This window comes from Eptatretus burgeri, chromosome 15 (assembly GCF_056783735.1).
Source record: "Eptatretus burgeri isolate ZD-2024b chromosome 15, Ebu_testis_v1, whole genome shotgun sequence".
In the NCBI taxonomy this organism is placed as follows: Eukaryota; Metazoa; Chordata; class Myxini; order Myxiniformes; family Myxinidae; genus Eptatretus; species Eptatretus burgeri.
Genome location: NC_140975.1, coordinates 64,469,025 through 64,491,311, shown reverse-complemented (window position 1 = coordinate 64,491,311; position 22,287 = coordinate 64,469,025). Strand labels below are relative to the sequence as shown.

Genomic DNA, 22,287 nt, shown 5'->3' with positions numbered 1-22,287 from the left:
CTCCATTCATGTCTTATTCGAATTCCTTTTCTCCATTTCAACAAGTCTGCTCTCTGAAGTATAAGAATAAGAGCCATCATAATTATGACATCAGCATTTCAAATGACATCATATCGACAACTTGTTACAAAGATGACCTATTCTCAAAGTAGCAACAAAACATGGACAACTTCGACCAGTTTAACAAATTTGATCAATAAGGTCCATCAAACAAAACAGGTCGAACTCTACGACTTGACTTTGGTATTAAACTAATAATAATCTCGCATGGAGAAATTCTGATGTCATTCTAGTCAGGAGGCCCAATGCAGAATAGTGTACGACCCTGCTGATTCCGTGTTAGAATAGTGCAACAGGTGTAAATTGACTGTCCAGACACACAGAAACGTGAATCAACTTGTTGCCAACTCTGGATATGGATAGTATGGCCGCCATGACAGTTTACAAAATGGTCGCCATAAATGCTTTATTTGCCAGGACAGTTCAAAAACTAGCAAGTCAACGCCACTTCGAAAGACTACAATCGTTGGTGTGAAAACTGTAGCTGAATGTTGCAAAGAAAGAGAGAAATATAATGACGCTAAATATGTTGACTCATTCTCAAGAATCAGAAAATATTCTGTACCGGAGCACGTCGAAAAGATTCAATGGCACAAATTCTGCTATAGTGACTTTACTCACGCACAAAAAATAGACAGACTGAAGTCAAGGATTCAGCCACAATCTGTGACTTACGCAGAAGAGATACCCACAACATCAGGTTCCTCAGAGAAATACCATGTCCCAAAGTCACTAAGATCCGTGCACAGCGCTATGGATTGGTCAAAATGCGCTTTCTGCCAGACTGACATTCCTGGAAAAGCTGGTGTCCTGACAAATGTTGAATTTGATCACACATCATCCAGGATGCTTAGTTTTGCCCAATTTGACCCCACCATGCGTCACAGGTTTGCAGGTGTTTCAGACTTGATGGCAGCTGAAGGTAAATATCACCTCAAGTGTTATGTTTCTTTTCGCAGAAAGTATAAAAAGGAGAGTGGAGAGAAAAACCAGTCTCCTGAAAGCATCTGTTTCAGAAATGTGATGAACCAGCTTGAGAAAGAGCTGCAGAAGGGACATGTGTTTACCCTGAAAAACATCTGGGAACACTACAGCATGCTGTTATTGAATGATTTTGGAATTGAGGCTGGAGCCTACAAAAGCTACAATTTCAAGCAGAAAGTGGAGGTTCACTTTGGTAGTGACAAGGTGACATTCGTGCAGCCATTGGATGTCACAAAACCCCTCATAGTTGCGTCTTCAACTGTGACAAAGTTTGCCATGAGAACCGCCGTGAATGATTTATCTGAAGAAGGTGAAAGTTCTGAAGAAGATGAATTGGCCCAGTGCAGTCTGCCTCATCATGAGAACGAAATCCTTAGCTGGATCTTCAGAGTGGGCATAAAGATTTACAGTGACGTAAAACACTCTCCAGGGCATAGCATTATCGGTGGACTGAACACAGAAAATGCAGAGCGAATTGTACCTGAAACCCTGTACATGCTTGTAAAGCTTCTTTGTGGTGGTGACAGCACTGACAAGATGGACAATGAAGAAGCGGATGAGACAGATACCAAGAACAAAGTTCTGAGCATCTGCCAAGACATTATTCATGTGGCTTCAGGAGGCAAAAAACTGACCCCCAAACACCTGGGCTGTTTCTGATGTGATCTGTTTCTCAGTCTGACCAAAGCTATTGAGAATCTGCCTCCAACTCGCGATGCTCTGATTCTACACATCAAGCGAGCGCACTACCAGACTTTTGTGTGGAGGAAGAGCCTTGGAATCTGAACCACATCTACCTGCACCTGAGAACTGTGGGTGGGAACAGGTCGTCAAAGATGGCAACGAGACATTTCAGCCGCGACTCATGACTGCACAGCCTATTACTGCTTACTGTGTAGAACTGACGACATGCAAATGCCGTGGGTCATGCTCAACTCGACGGTGCAAATGTACACGGAATGGACTGCCTTGCACGAAAGCATGTGGATGCAAAGCCCTTTGTAGGATCCCGTTCAGTGTACAAGCCGATCAATAGCTCTGAAAATTGTACTTGGGTGTTCTCACAACACTTTTCTCTTCTGCAAAGCAACGTAATTTTGTGTTAGAAAGAATCTGACAGCTGTTGAAATAACCTTTGACTGACTGTAAACCCATCTCCATCAATAGTGCTCAACATTTTCTTTTTCACATTTATTGCTCGTATGTGCATTTTCAATTTCGTCTTTAAGTTGTCAATTATGTGAAAAGTTGTGATCCAGTACAAAAATAAAGCACAAAATAGTGTTCCTCGTGTCAGATTACATAGCATTTCACAATCATGACAAATTTCTGGCTTGTACAATTTGCAGTAAGAAAAAGACTAAATCTGATGGCGGCCATTTTGATTACTGTCATGGCGGCCATAATATTCAGATGCAGACTTGGCAACAAGTGGAACTAGACTTGGTCATGCCTAGACTCTTCAAAAACACCAGTTGCACCATTCTAACATGAAATCAGCAGCGAACCTATTTTCTAGGCTAGCTACAGATTTTGGCTTCTAGACTATTCTGTGACATGAAAAGGGTAATTGTTCCACATCTAAGAAGATGCATTTGTCTCTTTGGCCAACATTTGAAGTTGTCCAGATGATGGAGGTTCTGGATCTTCACTGCAGCTGAACTTACTGTACGTCACGCTGTGGTCAATTCTAATCCCAGTATTCGTGGATCAAACTCTTGAACAGAGCATTGGAACTGCAAAGCAGTTTTTCCTTGGCTATTTGGCACAATCTTGGATGGATCGCCACTCCGATCATTTATTGGAGCACAGCTGTGCCACTGATTCTGTGCCTCTTTTACAAGTACACTGGTACTCATTCTGCCGACCTCAGGAGGATGACAGGCTGAGTCAACCCCACCTGGTGTTAATTCAGCAGCCAACGGGGTTCAAATTTAGGACCCTAGGATCCCAAGCCAGCCACCCTGACCATTAAGCCAATACCAGGCTTTCTAATCCCAGTAAGGCCTCATTATTGTTCAACATGAAAAGTTTTCTCAACACACTCTAGATGATTTCCCAGCATATCTGCAACTGTCTTGCTTTTCCATGGCACTTCTAATAAAATGGAGAATCCGGGTGGAAAAACAATGCATTGTCAATAAGTCCAGAAAGTTTCACGTTCTACCACGTCACCAAGAGAGTTTGAACTTGGGTACACAGAATCCTGGTGTGAGACTGTTACCTTCAAACAATCTACCTTCTCTTTATGAAAGACAAATCCGATCAAAGGCGACCCCAAATCATTCCACAAAGTCAGGAACAAGTGTGTGTCCACTCTCAGGAAAGTCAACAAGCAACATCTGGCCAACCTTAAAACTGAACACTCAAACCTGTCTCCTTCAAAGACTTGGTGGCACCTTGTCAAGTCTATTTCTGGAGTATGCTCCCCCTCCATCCCTTCCCTCACTTCAAATGAGAAGGCCGAATGCCTCATTTCTGTGTTTGCTTCCAAATCTTGTGTGCTCTACCCCTCAAGCTCTACATCTACTCTTCCCTCTCATACCCAACTGCTCCTGGATACCGTGTCTTCCCAAATTGAGAAGGTACAGATGTTTCTGACAAACCTTGACTCAGATTCTGCGACAGGCTCAGACGGCATCATTGCATGTGTCCGAAAACCATGCTCTACCACTCTTGCTTATCCTCTTTCTGCTATATTCACTTGATCATTCTTTCTGGGTCTTGGTGAAATTTTTATAACATATGACTGAAGCTTGTGGAGCAGACCGTTGTGCCACAACTTTATCAAAGGCTTTTGAGATATCCAAAGCAACTAATCGAGCTTCACCCTTTAGCTCCAAGACCCTGTTGAAATTATCTGTAATTAAGGATAGCAGCTCACGAGTAGAGCGGGAATGGTGAACGCCACACTGGCAGTCAGTGAGGAGGTCATTGTCCTCCAGATGGCTGAGAAGTTATCCATTGATGAAGCATTCAAATATCTTACTTATTACAGGAAATAGACTGATGGGGTGATAGTTACTTGGCTCAGAATGCTCACCAGCACCATTACAAGCAGGGACAACTGAAGCCACTTTCCAGGATGAAGGAAACAGCGAAGCATACAAGCACAGGTTGTATAGCTTGGCAAGAATCGATGACAGTTCAGGCCAACACATCTTCAGAGCAATCACAGGGATTCCATCAGGACGAGTCGCTTTCGAGGCATCTAGGGTACAAATAATTCTGGCAACCTTGGATACCATAGGAAGAGAGTGTGGTGAGCAGGGCAGGGTGTCAGACCATGACAAAAGCACACGATATGTCAAGGGATACGGCTCTGATGTCATGTCTGGCATTGAGGACCTCCATCCATTGTTGGGAGAGCAGAAGCAGCATATCCAGTGTAGAGTGACCTGGTCTGAAATCAAATTGATGTTCAGAAATCAAGCCATTGGAGAAGAGGAAGGATTTAATGTCTGAAGCGATGATGGATTCCATAACCTTGCTGATGATTGGGAGAAGGCTGATTGGTCTGTAGTTGCAGGGATCTGTTTTTGCACCTTTTTTATGCAGGGCAGTGATGTTTGCTGATTTCCAAGCAGATGGCAGATGGTCTTGAGCAAATGAGAGGGTGAATAGAACAGAGAGAGGGTGAGCAAGAGCAGAGGAGCAGGTTTTTAGGACACGTGGCTGATGCCGTCTGGACCAGTTGCAGAATCTGAGTCAAGGTTTGACAGCAAGCTCTCCACCTTGTCAGAGGAAAAGGACACAGAGTCCAGGGACAGCTGGGGGCGACTGGGTAAGGTGGGTACAGAAAGCGATGGGTTTCGGACACAAGATTTAGATGTAAACACCGAGTTTAGACATTCAGTCTTTTCACGTGTGGTGTCAGCAGTGCGGCCATTTGAGGTAAGGGAGGGGATGGAGGGGAAACATACACCAGAAACACATTTGATTAGACGCCACCAGGATTTGGAGGAGGGAGAGAGGTTTGAGAGTTCAGACTTGAGATGAGAAAGATGTTGTTTTCTGGCTCTCCTGAGGGTAGACACACACTTGTTCCGAACTTTATGGAAGGAACTGAGATTACCCTCAGTTGGGTTTGCTTTCCATGAGGCAAAGGCAAGTTGTTTCAGGACAACTGCCTCACCACAAGCTTCAGTAAACCAAGGGCGGGAGGAAGGGTAAGACAACTGAACACGAGAGGGGATAAATCTGTGCATGAGGGAGAGCAAGTTTCTTTGAAAGAATTCCCAGGATGAGTTGTTGTTGGAGAAAGTAGCGATGGGAGACCAGTCTGTAAGTTTGATGGCTGCTCGGAGACCCTGCCAGTCGGCTTGAGTGAAATGCCAGACTCGACGGTGGTGAGGTGGTCCTCTAATGACAGCCAGAGAGATGTCCACTTCACCAAACATGTGGTCAGAAGAACCGATTTGAGCGGAGGAAGAACAGCAGATATTTTCATGGAAATTGTCAAAATCAGATCCAGAAGAGATAGAGTACCTTTGGATGAGATCCGGGTCGGGAAGTTGACTGATTGTGTCAGCCTAATGAGTAACAGAAGTCTTTAGCTGAAGTGCCATGACAGGTGAGAGAGGTACCCACACCCAGCCAACTGGTATGATGACAATTGAAGTCACCACATATGAGGAAGAGAGGGTTGGGATGAGAAGATAGAAGTTGGTCCATGTTTTCGGATAGTGAGGTGTAAATGGAGTCATCACTGTTTTGTGGATGTTACAGTACACATATAAACATGAGGTGGGAGTGGAGGGGAAGCCGTAGCCAGAGGTATTCCTGGGGGTGTGGGGGAGTGAGGGCAGTGCATGGAGAGTGAGGAATGGAGTCTTCGATGAAGAGAGCAACTCCTCCACCAGGATGAGGCTCAGGTCTGTCATTCCAGATTATGGAGTAACCAGGGAGAGATACTCGGGAGTCGGAGACGTGTTGAAGGAGGAACGCTTCTGTTAGGCAGATGATGTCTTGTTTGTCAGGAGCAAAGATGCAGAATAACTGAGACAGAAGAAGCAGAAGATGGCTGGGGCTATTCACCTCCTCCTGAAACAAGGAAAACCCTCTTCACAGGACTACTGTGAAGGTGGGGGTGACTATGCCAAGCGGAATTTCTTTTGTCCTCCCTCCAAAGATGTGTGTTGTTCCTGTATCTAAGTAACCATTGGATGTTTATCAACATTCATATTGTGCAAGATCCTTATGAAGACCATGGCAATGATATCAAACATGGTGAATTATAGGGAGCACAAAAGGATAGTGAGCTTGAGAAAGACCAATCAGGGCAAGTCGATTTATATACAGTATGTAGATACACACATGAATTCCTTGACAAGGAACTCCAACCAGGAGGTCATTAGGCACATCAAGCCTGTGAAACGGTTCCCAAAGCCATTGTTGTTTATCGATGCTCTATCCTTTTAGAATGCTGAACGTCAATCAAGGAAGCAGCACGTACCATTTTAAAACTCTTTGGTATGACTCGGCCAGGGTTTGAACCACCAAGCTCCCGGACTGAGAGCGGACGCTCCAACCATTCATTGCACCGCCGAGTCATTATTTCCCTGACCAGGAATCAAACCTGGGCCGTGGTGGTGAGAGCACCGAATCCTCAACACCAGACCATCAGGGGAAATCTTTGGAGAACATTTACAAAATATCGACAAGGAGATACGATCAAATAATTTGTTTATCGTTTGAAAATGTACTCTGCTGCAGAGGATTACGAAGGAGGCAAAACCGCAGAAGAACAAAACTTGGATAAAGAGCAAATAAGAGCTTGCACGAGTCGCGAGACCATGTGTTAACAAAAAAGAAAAGAAAAAAAATATTACGCCTCCAATTCAGAGGAAGTGAACACGGTCAAGGCAGCAGTTTCTTATGGAATACACCATGTAGTGGGGCAGGCATCCTCCACCGCACACAGCGGGACGTGCGAGATGTCAAAACATCTCAAACCTGGAGACGTTTCAACATGATCTCATGGAAATTTGACAACCCTCCACATTGAAACCGGAGAGATTATAAGCTGTGCATCCTTGGCATAAAGAAATCTCTACGTAATCATAATCTTTCATCGCCATGATACATCCGTGCCATCGCTTCAAAGGTGCTGGCAGTTTCCTTCCAAATATTTATTTGTATAAACAGAGATGGCTTTTGATAGTTGACATTGGCAGGTCAAGTGAGGGTCAATGCAGGCGAGTGCCATCCGTACCAAGCGGGGATTCAGAAGAGCATTCTTCAAGATGTGTTCCTAATATCCCAAGTGTAAGGCTTCAGGAAAAAGCCCGTTCTTTTGATGTATTGAGATCAAAAGCAATTCCTTAGGTTGTGTTGTATTCCAGTTGTAATTTGGAGGATGTCGATCTGGCTTGCTGGATTCACAATATTCTCAAAAGCACCTGCTAAGCGCAGCACGCGAGAACAATCTGACTTGTGTGCCAGAGGAAAAAAAAAACCTCCTCATGAACGATAAAGTGGGTTCCATGTGTTACCCTGAGTGAAGCAAATTAATAAGAGGTTTACAAAATACATTACCAATTGGCAAAAAGAGTGAAGAGCAGGGATATCACCGACGTACTCTCACCTCCTCATCCGCACGCAAAGATCTATCGTGACATCTGATGAGATTCCCAGATCAGATGAGAAGAGTTCAGCAAAGAGAAAAGGAAAGTTTTCCGAACTGAAGTACTGTACTCCACGTCGGTGTTTCTCCCACCAACCGCACCCGCATACCCACCTTGGTCAGATAGTAGACAGTTTGCTGGAATGTGTACATGACGACCTCCTCCACCACCGTTATCGCCTCCTCGCAGGCAGACAACGCCGATGTGAGTACTGACTCTTGGGGACCTGAATGAACAATGGAGAAGATAATTGGACTTCGACAACTCGGTGGATTTGGTTACAGATGCCGATGGAACATTAAGGAGGGCATAATTGAAAAAAATGAAACTGAAGGACTAGACTGTATGTAATGTATGCACAAATACGAATGGAAGGTGCAGGGGTAGCACACTTATCTTTGATGCGTCTAGTCTCGGTTTGATTCCCGACATGACTATAAACTGTCGTATTGGCGTTTCATCACAAAGTGTACTGCCTCTGGGATGAATGTTAAGTCGGTTGTTCCATCTGTTAGCACAAATTAATTATTGGACGTTAAAAAATCCAACGGCGTCTTACACGAATAGGGAGGGGGTGAGTTATTACCGGAACTGTGAACAAATTACTCTTTCCTGACCAAGTCACCTTCATTCGAACGTTCGGCCTGGCCAGCTGCTTCATAGAAGACTTGGATGAAAAACATGCCCTTGCTGACCCCAACTATTGCAAAATATAATCCACAGCAGATGTAACTCACCATAAAGAAAACATGGTCCTTTGCAGGCGACCAATAGAATAAAAGTATTTTAATTACACGATCGATACTGAATAAAACCAAAAATTATTCATGAGAGTGGCTATTTGAGAAGGCCAATATCTTCGCAGATGTGGGCCAGGGGAGAGGGCGTCATGTCGTGAGTCACGTGACTATTTTTCCACAACAATGGAGGAGCCCGAGAGGCTAGCAGGACGCGGACCCGACACATTGAGGCGTGACCTGCTGCGAATACAATGGCAGGAAGTGAGCCACTATCCTCGTGGTCACGAGGCCCAGGGATACGCAGAGGGGTAAATAATTTTTGGCATGTGACGGGGACATCTCGGTAGCTGTGACTGTAAAGACATTTTTTAATGAAGAGTGAAGACGGTATGTTATTTCCCCAGGTATCCTCAAAATATTTTCGTCCCCGCCTCACCTTAGGTTTGCAGAATTGGACCAAAAATGGCAAACTTAAACACAATGACACAGCTTGAAAGACAAAAATACACTCATGGTGAAGTACTTACCATAAATATTATCCACACGGACAACAACACAAATATAATCAGCGACATCTATATGCTTCCTGACACGGACGACGACATTCTGGCCCTCACCATCTCCTTGGCTCTCGTCGACCTCTCGCACGTACTCGGGAATCTTCTGCTGCAGGAAGTGCAACACCTCGATGGAGTTTGCCATCCAAAAGACAACAGGTCGGAGGTCGGTGACCAGCCCCTCGAGATCGTGCACAGTTGTGGAGCTTCCATCGTCCTGCTCATGTCTACAAGGTCAGGGTTACACGATGAAAGAAAAGGCCCCTTTTGATAATAACAACCAAAGGCAATTGCAGAAAAATGTCAAGATACGCATTAATCCGGTATTAGAGCTTTGAGCATACAACTGTTTGGAAGGGTAGACCTTGAAAGAACCAGTCTCCATGAAGGAAAACTGCTGAGGTGCTTGTTCGACCATTCATTCCCAGATCCAAGGCACTGGAGGTTTCCTGTGTCCCCTTCTCCAGATGGTGAATTGAACTGACAATCCTCATGCCAATGACAACTTTAGGCACAGCAGGAGGGCAGAATCAGCAATTTGGTTTTTTTTTTTTCTGGCCAGGCACCAGATGTTTTACAATCAAATAAAAAACAACAACCAGGTGGCCTTCACTCGAGAGATCTTCGATGAACCATCTACTATTTCTGGAGGATTCAAGCAAATGCCAATGACCTGCTGGTTTAAATCAACGCAATGATATCAATGAATCGGGTAAAATCTGTTTCACATCAATCAGATGCACCCCTTCCACCCCCCCCCTCCCAACTCAAAATTAAAATGAAAAAATTATATTTATTGGATTATGAATCAAGATAATAATGTAAGAGGGTCATCACTGCACATCAACCACACCAATGACGTCATCACTGCAAAATCGATTTTTTTTTTTTTTTTAAAACACACACATTGATATCACGGCACTCAGAAGGAAAGATCGAAATACCAGGGATGAAGATACAATGCGGCATCTTCCAGGGAGACAGCCTTTCGCCCCTCCTGTTTTTCTTGGCCATGGACCCACTAAGCAAACTCATTAATGAGCAAGGACAAGGATACACCCTGACGTCAAATAAGAGAGCATCCAAAGAAACAGGAAAGATGTCGCCATCTACTTTCTATGGATGATTTAAAACTCTTTGCACCAAACGACGAAAAAATGGCAGAACGACTGAAATTGGTGAAACGATACTCTGACGACATTCAAATGGAATTTGGCCGAGATAAGTGTGCCAAGTGCACATTCGTACAAGCTTGACAAACAAAAACAGACAACATAAAAATTGACACAAATACACCAATACAGGAGCTAGACAACCAAGCATCATACGTATATATACACCTCGGAGTGGAAGAGGGCCACCAAATATGTCACATACAAATGGACAAAACAATAACCAAAGAAAAACTTGCGTAGAACGTCACTGATCCTGAAAACCTACCTTCCTCCAAGGAACAAAAACAAAGCCAGAAACCAACTCACAATACCAGTATTCAAGGACAGCGGTGGAATAATAAACTGGCCACACTCAAATCAATAAACTGGATACCAAAACAACGAATCTCCGAACCATCCACAAAATGTTTTACAAAAATCAATGCATCCCGAGAATGTAACAACCGAGACGAGGCAGAGGTAGCGGCCTGATGGAGCTCAACCAAGTGCACAGAATGACAACTGTAGAATTGGCTGAATACGTGAAAAGTGCAACAGACGACCGAATCAAATTTGTGAGTAAACTCTAAGACAACAAACCAGAGAAGGTATCCAAAAGCAACCGAGCAATTCCAAACATTGGTGCAAATGGAAGATGTCACACGAGAAACTGAACAATTGCAAAAAGGATAAAAGAAAAATATAAAACGAAATATCAACAGATACACACCGACAACTGGGAAAACGACAAAAAAGCAGGAAGGTATTAAAAAAAATGAGTTGGACAGATTGGGAATAGACAAAGATGGCTCTTTGGAATGGCTAAGAAGAGGTCGCTCAACTGGGAGCCTGGAAAAATCTACACTTGTCCAAATGAGTCAATCGGACAAGTGTAGGTTCTGCAAGGTAGAAACAGAAAGTACGAGCCACATCCTATTGGGATGTAAAAACTCATGTCAGAGCAGCTGTACAGCCAAAGGCACAACAGGGTTTGTGGAATTATCCACTGGCACATCTGCAAAAACTTCAATCTGCCAGTCCCAGAAAACTCATGGAAAGACGAACCAAAAGCGATAACTGAGAACAAGGAAGTAACGCTCACATATGACCTAATAATTCTATCGAGTGTGAAAATAGAAAACAAAATATTGTGACCGGATATAGTACTGAGGTCCAAAAAAGAAAAGAAGGCATTGCTAATTTAGGTGTCGGTACCCAGCAATTTTGGCTTAAACAAACAGAAATCAAGAAAATGACCAAATATCAAGATATCAATCTTCTTCTCCTTTCGGCTGCTCCCGTTAGGGGTCGCCACAGCGGATCATCTGTTATGATCCGCATAATGATTTGGCACAGGTTTTACGCCGGATGCCCTTCCTGATGCAACCCTGGTCGCCTCTTATGACACAGGTATATGGTACACCTATTCTAACCGGGGCATACACCGGGCCCAGTATACTGGTACTCACTTCGCCGACCTCGGAAGGATGACAGGCTGAGTCAATCTCCTGGTGTGTATTATTTCAAGCGGCCAACGGGGCTTGAACTCAGGACCTTTTGGATCTCAAGCCGCTACCCTAACCACTACGCCAACACCAGGCCAACACCAACATCAAATATCAGGATATCAATAATTAAGTGAAAAGATCCTGGAATCTGAATAATGCTGAAGTTGCACCTGTGATAGTTGGAGCAATGGGAATGATAATGAAGAACCTTACAGAGATCTTAAAAACCCATACCTGGGAATATTACTACAAACGAACTGCGGTTGGAAGCTGTCCAGGGCTTCCATTTTTTCCCTTTGATCCAAGGTGACGATCTTCAAAAGAGCCCTCAGAACAAAACTTCACACCTTGGTCCATGAATCATCACCCATCCTAACCCCTCATTACTGAAATATAGGTGGATACTTCGAGACATGGGAGGGCTCTGTTCTACACGATCCATATTGATAAAACACACACACACACACACACACACAACAATATGCAGTTATTAATTTTGGAGTAACCATCATACAAATGGGAATGAAACAAATGAAAGGTAAGTAAATGATGATATGTATCTCTGCAATGGATCCCATCGTTACATCCGCTACTGAAGACGGATGGAGGCTTTGTTTTCACCTCCATCTATCTGTCTGTCTGTCTGTCTGTCTGTAGGACTGTGAGCATGATATCTGAAAAAGTTATGGATGGATTATGACAAACCTTGGTGGACAGGTTGGTTAGGTGACAACAAGGGGATTTTGGTTAAGGTCTGGATGTAGATCAGTCCTATCAATGGGAAACAAAACATAAACTGTTCCAGAATGGTGGAGGTATGCGGTGCCACTCTAGTTTTATTACAGTTGATCCTATGGTTTTATTACAATGGATGGTGTACCTATATGGTATATTACAGTGGACCGTGTCCCACTTTGACTCAAAACAGAACCGCATAAGTAATTCCACAATTAAAATGTCCCTTTGACTTACTGGTCTGGCTGTTTCTCTGCCAACTCCTTTGTCTTTTCCTGCAGAAACAATGAAGAAACAGAAAGATGAACAACCCATTGTCTACAGCTCACATACCTCATCATCACTGCGGCAAACACGGTGCCCTTACATTGATAATACGAGGTTTTTGTCTTTATCACTTATTGATATGGATGCACAGGGGGTTATCATCGATAGATTAAATTATATATATATATATATATATATATATATATATATATATATATATATATATATATATATATATATATATATATATATATATATATATCAGTGCACACTAGGATCAGGAGGCCTAGTGCTGGACTTGCACGTAAAAGTTGCAACAATTTTTTTTTTAAGTGACCTGGTAAAGAAATGCACGATGATTCCAGCAAGTCATGGTTATAGCTCTTCATACAATTGGTTGGGGGTAGTGGGAATGAGGGAGTGAGAGATGTTCTTAATGAAAATGTGAAAGAAGGAGGAGGGAGAATAGGGGAGGGAGGAGGGGCCTGTGTTTGTGGCCTTGGGCAGTGATCAAGTGGTTCTGTTTAATTGACCTACAAGGCCTTCATCCGCAGCTTGATGGAATACTGCTCTCTCCTTTAGGATGACTCCCCTGCATCACACCATAGAAACCAAGGCATTCAAAATCATTGGTATTTTCCCGTGATGAGGCTGAGTCTATGAGCCGATCACTTTCACAATGCAGACAGGTCGGTGGACTCTCTGTCTTCTCTCGCCTCCTTTCTGGTCTTGCACGCTCTGCCATTTCCAAGGTCCCCCCCCCCTCACCAACCCATGTTTCTGCAGGGCACACCCGGTCTGCCAGTAACACCCTTATTAAATTCCCCAAATCCAGACTCACTGCTCACCTCCACTCATTCATTCTTCTTTCCTCTCGTCTATGGAACCAACTTCCCCAAGGCATCAAGACACCTGTTCACTGCCATCTCAGGTCATTCCCCATCCATATACCCATGATCTTTATAACCTCATTAACACCCACAAGCCCACCTCTTTCTGAGCTTCCAGGTTATCGGGTCCCCCGACCCCCCTCATCCCACTGCTCCCTCACCCTCCTCTTCGATTTTTATTGTTACATTTCTGTTTCCTCCCCAATTTTCTCTTCCACTTCCATCTGTGATTTTGCCTTAGTATTTGTATCCAGCTTGTTTATCCACTCTGTCCCCCTCCTCCCTTTTCTCTCGTTATTCCCAGTGTCCTTTCTTCCTCTAGGGCTCCTTCGACTTTGTCCCTCTACCCTGCTCATGGGGTGTCCCTTCCCCACCCTCCTTCCTATTCCCATAGTTATTACCGCTGCCACCAAAGGTGGACAGACGTTGTTTTCACCATTGTTTGTCTGTCTGTCTGTAAGCAGGATATCTCAAAATGTTATCCTGGATTCGGACAAAACTTGGTGGATAGGCTGGGTGTTTGACAAGGACAAATTGATTATATTTTGGTGAAGAACCGGAAACTTGTTTTTGGTCTATGTCCTGGCCCATTTTCTGTTCTCGCTGCTCCATGACCATAGACTTTGTATACAAAACCCCCCCAAAAATCTGATTTTTTTGCTAAATTGGGTACTTTCAAATGCGGTACACCTTGCAGGGGGTCATCATTCTAATTGTATTGACCACATTATGTTTGGCTGTAGGTTGGCTGCCGTGGAGCAATGCGGGTGATTAAAGAGCAAGGATTGGATTGAAAGATGAGAGCAAGGAGGAAAAGAGAAAGGGGATGTATGAAACACGTGTAAGGAAAACAGAGGGTGGGGCTCAACGCTTCTGCCATTTTTTTAATCTGTTTTATTTATTTGTACACAAATTGAATGGTCATGGAGGACGTAGCACATAGAATGGATTAGCACGTAACAGAACAAAAGGAAGAGTATAAAGAGAGGGGGGCAAACACACTTGCAGTAGAGTTTTAAGGAAAAAAAATAGAGGGACACTTGGATATGTAAGTGATGTGGGGGAAGAATGAGGGGTCGGGAAGGAACTGTCAGGAAGGAAAAACTGGAAACTTGGAAAGAGGTGTGCTTGGGGAAGGATAATGGGGGTAGAAAAGATAATGGTTTGGGATGGTGGTGATATGAGATGGTGGTGAACAGCTGTCTCGACCCTTGGAGGAAATGATGAGATTGAAAAGAATGTGGAAGGTCGTTCCACAGGCGGGGGGGGGGGGGGAACAGAGGAAAGAGATGTTATATGTAGATGGCCTCCTCTGGTAGATGGGTTTTGGAAAAAAAACAATTGACAGATTTTCAGCACTAAAGAGTAAAGACCCTAAAACCACATGTATCCCCCGTTCTATCACGCTTACAATCACAACATTGAAGCAACAACAAAACGCGAGGTTGTGCTCCTGATGGAAACGGCGTTAAAAAGACAAAACATTTTGCTGGAAGAGACACAAAACGAATGTGAAAAGCAGAAGATGTAAAATAAATAAATAAATAAACTAACATTACAATGATTCAATTTTTTTTTTTGTTTTTTTTTTAAATCAAAAGGAGGATTCGACAGAAACGAAGCCATTGCACCATGCTTTTGGACACGGAAGGATTTACTAAACCCTAAAAAGGGTACAAGTAGTAACGCTTCTACAAACGTGTGACGTCTTGGCGTGACCTTAAGTATTCTACGGAAGGATTGAGGTTAAACTGGGATTAATTTCTACACAAACCACAAAGTTAAGTCTTGATTCAATAACTTCCCTTCTTCATAACGAGTTAAAGTCGTTCTCCGATTAATTTCCTCGTGACGTGCTTGGCAGGCCTACGGATCTTTCAAGGTGACAGCTGCGAGAGTACGAGTCCGAGCGCATGGAATGGACGGAACTCCTGACAAGGAACTTCAATGTAGGAGGAGGAACTTAGGCCCATCAAGCCTGCGTGATGGTTGCCAACCTGTGGTTGTTTGTCCGTGCTCTATCCTTTTAAAATGTTGAGCGCTGGAAGTAGCACGGTAGCATTTTGGACGTCTTCCGTATGGATCGGCAGAGGTTCAAACCGCCGACTTCTCAGACTCACAACAGACCCTCCAACCATTACAACCACCAAGTCCAGTAAATTTAAATGTCACTTTACTTCCAAAAGACAGTCGGCTCAGAAGCTGTATCATCTGGAATGGTGGAATGACGGTTCAGCAATTTTTTTCATAAAAATTGAAGCTAAAGACGATGAATTACGATGGTGCCCTGAAAGAAAGGTATCACGCATGTCTCAGGCCACCTCATCATGGACGTCACTTCCATCTGGGAATTTCAGAACTTTTGTTCACACATAAAGACAGTTATATCGTGCTTGTAGTGAAAACCTTCCTCCATGAATAAGCCTGGCTTCGAGAAATAACCGACCATACATCAATGAAGAAATGGCTTGAGACACGCGATGATCGAGACGTTGGTAAGAAACATGCGACGTTTACAAAAAGTCTTGAGAGCTGCCGTGGAGCTATGCGGTTGAATTGCATTGCACATTGCGATTATACAAGAACGAGTCAGACGTTGTATCAATTCGGACGAGATGACCAATCTCCGGGAAACTCACCCACGCCGTCGTCTGTAGGAGGCTTGCAATCTTCAGGAGGAGTCTGCGGAGGTCTTCGGGCTGCAGAGCAAAGGCTGCATGCTGTGCACACAAGCACAGCAGGTGTGCTGGAGTCAACTGATACTCCTCACCTCCCGGTTCAACGAGACCGGCAATAGAGTCCAGTAAGAGGTCCTCTAAAGCTGGATCATATTCCAGTAAAAGCACGGAGCGACTACCTTCTCCGGATGGTCGTGCCTGAAGCCTTGGTCTACCAGCTGAGACTCCACAAAGCCTGCAAGGCAAACCTGCATCAGGTGGCCGGGGCCAAGACGAAAGGAAAGCAGGGTCCAGGACACGGCGTGCCTTTTGCTGTGGCTGTGTGGCATCGTGGTAAATGAAAAGGTAATGCTCCCCCAGGCCAACAAGGTCACCGGGTCGCAGTATTGCCTGCCGTTCGAGTGGAGCCCCATTGTGGGTGACTCTTGCACGTCGGAAGGGCTGGAGTGTGACGGGACCAGTGCCATGTGGTTCAGAGCGCCCGATGCGACAGTGTCGTGGAAGAATGTCGGGCGCAACCAAGATGATATCGTTCTTGTCATCCCCTGAGCCATGCTCTCGGCCAATCACGTGCCGTTGCCCACTCATAATGTACACCAAGAAGTCCTGCAAGGTAAAGTTAACACTCAATCAAACTTTGCACACTGAATTCATGAACTGCTGTACTTTGGGAAGGCCAAAACCCAATGTTATTGCAATAAAAAGACCAAAATACAAGGTTCGAGCCAAATGCTGCAGGGATTGAAAGTTCACTGGACTTCAAGGGTAAAGGAATTTAGTGAAAAAGGCAAAAGTGGAAGAATTTATGAGCAATAAAGATTTGAGAACAAGAGCACATGGCTATTCTCAATACACTTGTTTAGTTTTGCATCTGTTGATCAAGAGCCAAGGGGTGGTTGAGCTATCGTCACTTTCTTTGAGAAAGATTCTCAGCAGTTGGGTAGTCTACAGGAATTGAGAGTATAAAAAGCTCGAAAATGTTACAATGAGGTAAAATTACAAGATAAGAGGACAACAGTTATAGAGATAATGGAGCTGTTTAAAGCCTGCTATCTTAACGGTTTGCTCTGCCAGAAGGTAAACATGATTGGAGGACTAGATGTTCATCGAGTGTTTCGATTAGAGGGCTTCCAAGATGCAAGGAAGATTAAAAAAAAACAGGGTATGTCAAGGTTACCTGTCTATTGTCAAAACCCTGTAGCAAAAGGAGGTAAGGCGCTTCGACGGGTGGGTGCATCGAGTACTGAGAACAGTTGTCATCGCTGCTTTCCGTTTCCTCACGTTCTCGCACACCGCACTGCGGACAGCTTTCCTCGGCCATTGTCATTGAGAAAAGGACCGGCCTGTGAGGGGCTGCCGGTGAAGGCATAACACCCTCCACTCTAGCCTGCCGTGGCAAGGCCGGACTCGGGCGGTCCTTGCGAACCGAGGGGATCTGCATGTCACTGACTGTTCGCCGTAGATCGCTGGAACTGATCCACTCGGCGTAGCCTCCGTTAGCAGAGCCAATACTAGGTGTTGTGCTGTGAACCGTGGACTTTCGGGCCCGACTCATCTGCAGGCGTCTGGCCTGTGCATTGATTCCTGTCAACGATAATAAGAATAAACGGTCAAGAACAAGCTCGCTTGGTGAAAAATATCATTAAGTTCAAACCTTTGATCACATTTCATGGGGCAGGATAGTCTCGAGGTATGCACACTTGCCCCTGAGCTGTCTAGCCTGGGTTTGAATCACAACCCAGGTACAAACTGTGATCCAGGTGTTTCACAGGCAGGGTGATTCATCAACGTGTGTGGTGTCCCTCAGATGGATGGGGGCAGGAATCTTGTCTGCCAGAATTCAGTTGGTGGGCGTAAAGATCTCACTGTGTCCTTTTTTGTGAAGAGTAGGTGAGCGATTGCTTGCACATTGAACAAATTCGATATTTCTGCTTTTACCTGCAGGGGGCACTGCATCTGTAGGACAGCTGCACCCACAACATCTGATGCTACCCACAGCCATGGGTTGCACACGAAAGAAGACATTTGATGGGTTTCTATACTCCTAACATGTGTTAAATCCCCTCAATGACTCATTCAAGTACCGTTTACCATGTACATTCTCCTGTTTGTCTCATCTGTTGTATCCAAGAGACCAGTCAAGTGCCCAAGGGTTATGGTCCAAAGGATCCCATGCAGCCAAGTGTGCATGTTAGAGGTGTGGCTAAATCATTCCTCTCCAGCTGGGCACACAAAATAAATGAAAGCAAAATGTGCTGTGATATGATATCATTCATTTAATATCCAGCTTTTGGCTGCTGGTTGCATCACTGCTGGAAGCTCAAAAGTGCTGCTGATGCAGTGCACCTGGAGGTTAGGCAGGAATTTGGAATTTGTTCATGGTGCCGGCAATAGCTCGCCTACCCTTGGTGAAGGACAATATCACACATCATGTCCTATGATGATACTTTATGATGAAGCAGCGATTAGTTTTCACGACGTGGCTAATTATGCAGATTGCCTCGTCTCAACAGAAATTTGCTCACGAAAAAGCAACAACGATTCAATAATGGATCCGGCAGAGAAAGCAAGGACTGTGTCGGAGCCTACGAGTCGCGGGGGATAGCTTCCTGGAAAATGGCGCAAATAGTGAATCCGCGAATAATCGATCCATGAAAAGTGAATCTGTGAATAACGAATCCGTGAAGAGCGAATCTGTGAATAGTGAATATGTGAATAGCGAATATGTGAATAGCGAATATGTGAATAGCGAATATGTGAATAGCGAATATGTGAATAGCGAATATGTGAATAGCGAATATGTGAATAATGAATATGTGAATAGCGAATATGTGAATAATGAATATGTGAATAGCGAATATGTGAATAGTGAATATGTGAATAACGAATATGTGAATAACGAATATGTGAATAGCGAATATGTGAATAACGAATATGTGAATAACGAATATGTGAATAGCAAATATGTGAATTGTGAATATGTGAATAACGAATATGTGAATTGTGAATATGTGAATAACGAATATGTGAATAACGAATATGTGAATAGCGAATATGTGAATAGCGAATGTGTGAATAACGAATATGTGAATAGTGAATCTGTGAATAGTGAATGTGAATAGCGAACATGTCAATAGCGAATATGTGAATAATGAATATGTGAATAGCGAATATGTGAATAGTGAATATGTGAATAACGAATATGTGAATAACGAATATGTGAATAGCGAATATGTGAATAACGAATATGTGAATAGCGAATATGTGAATTGTGAATATGTGAATAACGAATATGTGAATAACGAATATGTGAATAACGAATATGTGAACAGCGAATAGGTGAATCGCGAATATGTGAAGAGTGAATAGTGAATATGTGAATAGCGAATATGTGAATAGCGAATATGTGAATAACGAATATGTGAATAACGAATATGTGAATAACGAATATGTGAATACCGAATCTGTGAATAACGAATATGTGAATAACGAATCCGTGAAAAATGCATATGTGAAAATTGAATATGTGAATAACGAATATGTGAATAACGAATATGTGAATAGCGAATATGTGAATAACGAATATATGAATCGCGAATATGTGAAAAAGGAGTATCTAAATACCGAATTTGTGAATAGCGAATATGTGAATAACGAATATGTGAATACCGAATCCGTGATTAGCGAATATGTGAAAAACGAATATCTGAATACCGAATTTGTGAATAACGAATATGTGAATAGTGAATATGTGAATAACGAATATGTGAATCGCGAATATGTGAAAAACGAATATCTGAATACCGAATATGTGAATAACGAATTTGTGAATAACGAATATGTGAATACCGAATCCGTGATTAGCGAATATGTGAAAAACGAATATCTGAATACCGAATATGTGAATAACGAATTTGTGAATAGCGAATATGTGAATAACGAATATGTGAATACCGAATCCGTGATTAGCGAATATGTGAATAGCGAATCTGTGAATTCCGAATCTGTGAATAGCGAATATGTGAATTACGAATATGTGAATAGCGAATATGTGAATTGTGAATATGTGAATAACGAATATGTGAATAACGAATATGTGAATAACGAATATGTGAACAGCGAATAGGTGAATCGCGAATATGTGAAGAGTGAATAGTGAATATGTGAATAGTGAATATGTGAATAGCGAATATGTGAATAACGAATATGTGAATAACGAATATGTGAATAACGAATATGTGAATACCGAATCTGTGAATAACGAATATGTGAATAACGAATCCGTGAATAACGCATATGTGAAAATTGAATATGTGAATAACGAATATGTGAATAACGAATATGTGAATAGCGAATATGTGAATAACGAATATATGAATCGCGAATATGTGAAAAAGGAGTATCTAAATACCGAATTTGTGAATAGCGAATATGTGAATAGTGAATAACGAATATGTGAATACCGAATCCGTGATTAGCGAATATGTGAAAAACGAATATCTGAATACCGAATTTGTGAATAACGAATATGTGAATAGTGAATATGTGAATAACGAATATGTGAATCGCGAATATGTGAAAAACGAATATCTGAATACCGAATATGTGAATAACGAATTTGTGAATAACGAATATGTGAATACCGAATCCGTGATTAGCGAATATGTGAAAAATGAATATCTGAATACCGAATATGTGAATAACGAATTTGTGAATAGCGAATATGTGAATAACGAATATGTGAATACCGAATCCGTGATTAGCGAATATGTGAATAGCGAATCTGTGAATTGCGAATCTGTGAATAGCGAATATGTGAATTACGAATATGTGAAGACCAAATCTGTGAATAACAAATGTGTGAATAGCGAATATGTGAATAACGAATATGTAACAATGAATGAATCCGTGAATAACGCATATATGTGAATAGCGAATATGTGAATATTGAATATGTGAATAACGAATTTGTGAATATGTGAATAACGAATTTGTGAATACCGAATCTGTGAATACTGAACCTGTGAATACCGAATCTGTGAATAGTGAATATGTGAATAACGAATATGTGAATAGCGAATCCGTGAATAACGAATATGTGAATAATGAATATGTGAATAACGAATATGTGAATAGCGAATATGTGAATCGTGAATATGTGAATTGCGAATAGCGAATATGTGAATAGCGAATGTGTGAATAACGAATATGTGAATAGCGAATATGTAAATAGGGAATATGTGAATAGCGAATATGTGAATAACGAATATGTGAATAATGAAAAGGTGAATAGTGAATCTGCGAATAGGGAATATGTGAATAGGGAATATGTGAATAACGAATATGTGAATAACGAATATGTCAATAGCGAATATGTGAATAGTGAATCTGTGAATAGTGAATAATGAATAGGTGAATAGCGAATGTGTGAATAGCGAATATGTGAATAGCGAATATGTGAATAACGAACATGTCAATAGTGAATCTGTGAATAGTGAATAACGGATATGTGAATGGCGAATATGCGAATAATGAATATGTGAATAATGAATAGGTGAATAGTGAATCTGCGAATAACGAATATGTGAATAACGAATATGTCAATAGCGAATTTGTGAATAGTGAATCTGCGAATAGTGAATCTGTGAATAGTGAATATGTGAATAGTGAATCTGTGAATAGTGAATCTGTGAATAGTGAAACTGCGAATAGTGAATCTGTGAATGGTGAATCTGTGAATAGTGAATATGTGAATCGTGAATCTGTGAATTGTGAATCTGCGAATAGTGAATATGTGAATAACGAGTATGTCAATAGTGAATCTGTGAATAGTGAATATGTGAATAATGAATAGGTGAATAGCGAATATGTGAATAACGAATATGTGAAAGACGAATATGTGAATGACGAATATGTGAATAACGAATAGGTGAATAGCGAATATGTGAATAGTGAATCTGCGAATAGGGAATATGTGAATAACGAATATGTGAATAGCGAATATATGAATAACGAATATGTGAATAGCGAATCTGTGAATAGTGAATCTGCGAATAGTGAATCTGTGAATAGTGAATATGTGAATAAC

The 22,287-nt window shown here is 42.4% G+C and overlaps 2 protein-coding genes across 4 annotated transcripts in view; one reads left to right on the top strand and one right to left on the bottom strand.

The window, feature by feature from the left end:
* The window catches only part of LOC147012344 (monocyte to macrophage differentiation factor-like), a 118,884-nt gene extending 106,095 nt beyond the window's left edge, over positions 1–12,789 (top strand). Inside the window, exon 8 of the mRNA XM_085856423.1 lies at positions 12,646–12,789. The gene's annotated coding sequence lies outside the window, so the exon portion shown is untranslated. The remainder of the gene's footprint in view (positions 1–12,645) is intronic.
* The window catches only part of LOC147012343 (ras-associating and dilute domain-containing protein-like), a 110,095-nt gene that overhangs the window by 62,712 nt on the left and 25,096 nt on the right, over positions 1–22,287 (bottom strand). For all 3 annotated transcript variants that reach the window (XM_085856418.1, XM_085856420.1, XM_085856419.1), the window contains exons 4-8: positions 17,377–17,783; positions 16,161–16,805; positions 12,602–12,639; positions 9,028–9,194; positions 7,784–7,896 (exon numbers count right to left, since the gene is read on the bottom strand). In XM_085856418.1, coding sequence (XP_085712544.1) covers positions 7,784–7,896; positions 9,028–9,194; positions 12,602–12,639; positions 16,161–16,805; positions 17,377–17,783 — 1,370 coding nt within the window. The remainder of the gene's footprint in view (positions 1–7,783; positions 7,897–9,027; positions 9,195–12,601; positions 12,640–16,160; positions 16,806–17,376; positions 17,784–22,287) is intronic.